Source organism: Nansenia antarctica, assembly GCF_963989245.1.
Source record: "Nansenia antarctica genome assembly, chromosome: 9".
NCBI classification, from domain to species: Eukaryota; Metazoa; Chordata; class Actinopteri; order Argentiniformes; family Microstomatidae; genus Nansenia; species Nansenia antarctica.
Window position 1 is genome coordinate 9,823,786 of NC_137679.1, and position 5,235 is coordinate 9,829,020.

At 43.0% G+C, this 5,235-nt stretch overlaps 1 protein-coding gene across 1 annotated transcript in view; it reads left to right on the forward strand.

The window, feature by feature from the left end:
• Positions 1 to 725: 725 nt before the first annotated feature.
• Positions 726 to 5,235, forward strand: part of LOC308165121 (excitatory amino acid transporter 2-like) — a gene marked incomplete at both ends in the record, with an annotated part of 17,593 nt that continues 13,083 nt past the window's right edge. The window contains one exon of the mRNA XM_080539229.1: positions 726 to 763. Within this exon, the coding sequence (XP_080395355.1) occupies positions 726 to 763 (38 nt within the window). The remainder of the gene's footprint in view (positions 764 to 5,235) is intronic.

Consider the following 5,235-nt stretch of genomic DNA (forward strand, 5'->3'; position numbering starts at 1 on the left):
GACGACATAAGAACGATCGACATTCAAATTAAAATCGTCAGTTTAGACATTTACCGTAACTTGCCTGTTATTCCCATCCACGACGGGACAGACGTACGATAGCGCTGACCATACCCGTGACATGACACGACCTTGTGTCTCATCTCTTAACAGCTCATTCACTCTCCTACTGCCCCCCCGTCCAGGATAGATAGGGTCTCCTAGTCAAGCATGATTTCTGGGGGGGATTACACTTACAACCCATAGGGAAGTGGAGGGACCCCAGGGGATTTTCACTCTTAAGCTGGGCTGTTGACTCCTACTCTCCACCCTCATTGTGTGTGTGTGCGCGTGTGTGCGCGTGTGCGTGTGTGTGTGTGTGTGTGTGTGTGTGTGTGTCTGTGGTTCCTTTGAACAGTCTGGTTCAGTTCTCCGGGAAGGACATCGGGGACAGGGGCCACTGTGATTGATGTTTGTCGTAACTTAGTCTTCACTCTTGGTGCTGTTGGTGATTTTCAAAAACCTCTTTGGATACTAAAGGAACAACTGTGGTCTGTCTATAGCATAGTAGAGCTGCTTTGGTGCATTCAGCTATACAGCACACTCAGAACCTCATGTAGGGTCTTGTCTTTCGGTGTCCCTGGCAGCAAGCGATTTATGGGACAGCCGTCATTCTACTTGGTGTTTTTCTCCTGCTGGGCTCCTTTATTGCCTTTTTGGGCTGAAGATTAACTAACCTCTAGTCAATGTACATAGCACTTACCTCTACCGCACCAGAAATGAAGTAAGTAAGATCCCCACTCGTACCTTATCTGATGTCTTACAATCTCTGGTATGTTCACCCTGTTTACCGGTTTGCCTTGTGTACTGTGTAGTATAGTATGGTAGCCTGAGCTGTCGGAACACGAAGAGACAAAGAAAGTGAAGAAAGTATCTTTCTCCAGAAGTCCAACTTATTTGTTGCTTTCTTCTTAGCTACAGGTATGCAGGGGATGTCTAGCTAGGGGTCATTTGTCTATGAGAATATGAACGAGTGCAGAATTACCTCTGGTAAGACAATGTTTTCACATGACTTGTGTACTCTGTCTGACAACGGGTGAGTAATTAGTCCTAATGGTGTTCATGGTGTTGAACAGTAAATCATTATGCACAATGTGAAGTACTGTTTGTGGCTTAGAGCAAAGAGAGAGAGACTAGGCCTATAGGTGTTTGGTTTTCACGTGGCATTAGGCTAGACAAACAGAATGTTACCAGAGGTGGGCATGTCTGGTCCTGGTCGCTCTGACCTTTGTTTTATTCCAGATGATTCCAGGTCTTGTTTGTTGTATGTCTACTGACTCCAATGCCAGGTGAAAGAACAGTGCAGTCTATTTCATCAAGTAATTCGACGACATAGTATTTTTCCGTTTGTGCAGAGGAATCTGTGAATGATGATTATGATTGGATAGTTTCTCCTTTGTGACATTACTATCAATGAAGGAGAACGCCACTTTTCGTGAGAGGTACGCCAGTACGTTGAATTCCTCAGCTTCATATTTCACCTCATGTCACTCAGGAGCCATGGCTTAGGGGGAGAGTAGAGAGAGAGAGAGAGAGAGAGAGAGAGAGAGAGAGAGAGAGAGAGAGAGAGAGAGAGAGAGAGAGAGAGACAGAGAGAGACAGAGAGAGAGACAGAGAGAGAGAGAGAGAGAGAGAGAGACAGAGAGAGACAGAGAGAGAGACAGAGAGAGAGAGAGAGAGGGAATGAGAGAGTGTTCAGTTGTGTGTGTAATATGTAACATCATTTTGACCTGCTAAAGTATGTTCCAAACGTTATTTTTGAGTGATATACTTATAGGCTATTATTTGATAGGATTGTAATTCGCTCCCAAATGAGACTTCTTCTCTCGAACCCGATGACTCTATGTCAATATATTCCGCGCTCCATCTATCATCCATTTGCACTGTGAGTGTGGAACTAATGTGAGTTGAGTTCCATTCACAGTTAATCGTGACAAGGTAATTTCCTGCCATCTTGACAATGCCACCCACTTCCTCTCCTTCGGAGCTAAAAATAATGAAAAGAGAGAAAAAGGAAGAAATTCAATTAACAACATTCACAGCTCTCGTACAATTGGATTCTATCGGAATATTAATTTCATGATACATCTCGTGAGCACAAATTAATACATCGCTTCTTCTCAACCAAAAACAACGAGTTAAGTTCCTCTGTAGCGTGATGATGTCCACGGTTTACTTATGCATGGTGTTTACATGTCTATTCTCCATTTCATGCGTATGAAATTACAGTAATTAGATGTTTTCGACCCTCCATCTGTATGCCTAGGAGCTGGACAGGTGCTGATCCAACAAAACCTGTGTGTGTGTGTGTGTGTGTGTGTGTGTGTGTGTGTGTATGTGTGTGGGCACATGCGTGTGTGTGTGTATGTGTGTGTGTGTGTGTGTGTGTGTGTTCTATGAGGCCCTTCTCTGTTTCTTTTAGCTTCATCACGTCATCATGAAAGGACTTGATGAGTGATATGGTGAAAATCGATCAAGTCCTTTTGGCTGTTAGTGACCATGAGAGGAAACAGATGCGAACAATACCACTTTTGACATTAGGACCCCCCGCCTGTGTAATTGTGACTTTAGAACAGCTAACCCCAGGGGTGAGGTTAAAGGTCATGTTCATTGACACTTTTGTTTCCTCTTTGGAACCTCTTTGTCCTTTATTCACTGATGATGATGATGATGATGACGATGATGATGATGATGATCCTGAATGGATGAAACCGCCACCAAAACCCAGAAAAATCGGACAATTTCACTTCTCTTTATCAGTGGCGTGATTAATCATCTTGACGCCAAACAACGTCAAAACCAAACAAAACCAAACGTTGACGCGAATTGTCATAGTGGGACTGATGGACTGCGCTGTTTGACACGTGAAACACACAGGCTGCAGAAGGTATCCATCCATCCTCGTCTATCACGAGATGGGGAGGCGCTACATTCAGGTCCTTCGTTTGTGAAAGCCACCAGGCAGTCCCTTCTTCGCAGTGTGGCTTCCTCCTCCTAACACCTGGCTCACTGCTTGTGTGACAGCCCCAGCTGTGCCCGTCTCACAAACAAACTGATTCTCCATCTCCACTTAATGGAAAGCAGTGAAAAACGTCTCTGTTCTGTCCCTTAATGAGCAATCACTCTCCATCCGGTGAGTTACCAGTAAGCTGTCGTTAACGTCTTACATAACAGCTGACGACAGCTGACGATAGCCTTCAAAGAACGAAAAAGAGAGCCTCGCACTCTTACTCCGATGCCAATGAGTTATTGGGTATACCGAATCCCATGGAAAGTCTATCTGCCCCTTCTGCTAGTCGTGAGCTTAGAATTATAAGGTTCTATCTCCATTTTTGTCAAAATTTAGTTTTTTTACATAATCTGATCCATTAGGTGTTTATTAATGCCTGTGTGGTGTTATTTTTTTAAATGTTGACATTTTTGAGTTAGTAATTAATAAAATACAAAGGTTCCATCTCACAAAACATAATGGAATGTAAAAACGTTGACGCTCTGAACTACCCTAAACGGAGATAGAACCTTATAATTCTAAGCTCACGATGTGTTATCTAAATATGTACAGTATCAACATAACCGTTTTTACAGTACATCCAGTATGCTGTCCAATAGGCTTTGCAGGTCCTTCTCTTATTGATTTTTTACCCTTATTATGCTAGTGGCTCCTAGAATTCTTCCCTTTCTTCATGACTGTCAGTCACAGAGAAGTAGTGCATAATGTGGAGGGTCCATCGACATACGCATTCACTAGACAGGGCTGACCATGTGTCCGAAGGCCACGATCTTCCCTTTACCGGAGCCATTACTGACTAAGGGTTAGCATGTTAGCGTCACCTGTATGTAACGGACATAGAGAGAAAGACGCTAAACAGCCAGGCAGAGGCGAGAGATACAGGGATCTAGATAAGGTCAAAACGTCAGTCTGTCTGTCTGATCCTCGGGTACAATTCCCCCCCATCCTCTCCAGTGACCCGACCCCGACACGTATGGGCTGTCTCACCTCTCTGCTTCCTCTCTCCCTCCCCCCCTCCCTTCCTCCTCCCTCCATCTGTCTCTCCGCCTCTACACCTCCTAGTGAATGCTCAGGGGACTGTCAGAGGTCAATCGTGTGTGTGTGTGTGTGTGTGTGTGTGTGTGTGTGTGTGTGTGTGTGTGTGTGTGTGTGTCTGTGTGTGTGTGTGTGTGTGTGTGTGTGTGTGTGTGTCTGTGGGTGTGTGTGTGTGTTTTCCTCTTGGGCTGGAAATGTCAGTTCTAATCAGTTCATAGTTGTTGTCAAGTCTCCCAGGGAAAATAAGCATAATATAATTATTTGGTTGCATTAACTGTATGCAGTATACAGTATGTGTATTTGGCCACTGGTATCAGGGTTCTTCTGAATATAAAGTGAGTTATATTTGAGTTGTAATTTTCAGTCTTTTGAGATCTTATTGAGTCGAAAAAAGTGACTATACATCATATCAAATCTAAACGTGTTACCGTCACAGGATAGCTTTTATGATGTTTTTGTAAATAATATGAATGTAGATACTAAGATTGAAACTATGCTTCTATGACTCTGTAGCGCAACAGTAGCAGTCATTTCTGGAATACAGGACTATTATTCCTTATTACTGTAAGAGTTCAACACATAATCTGACCATAGACTTGCAGTCTTAGTTCCATTTGTCTCATACATTCGCACGGCTACGTTCAAAAAGAAAAGTAAGATGGAGCCAAAAACAATAACCATAATATGATTGGCAAGTCATTACTTGACAGTCAAGGGACTTTAAATGTTTAAAGGAAAACTAACTTTAATTTCCCTTTTACGACAACGCCCTGTCAGCAGCTGTGCTAAATCAAATACAACATCTGTTGTGATTAAACAGATACACATTTTTTAAAAATACATTTTTGAAGCGTGTCTGGAAGGAAATTGAGGTTTTCAAACAGCAGCACATACAGCATGACCCAACCAATCACCCCATATCTGTTGGCAACTCTGGACAGCATTGACATGGCAACATGCTTGGCAAATGGCAACAAACACGATTATGGAGACCGCTTAGCACATAAAGCATGATCTGTATTTACAATATAACGCTTGCTCTGAATGAACTATTTTATGGCCACTTACTGTAGAGGATGTGATTAGATGATCTGACATATTGTCACCGTGCTGAATGCAGTACAGTATGACGTGTCACACTTTGTGTTTGT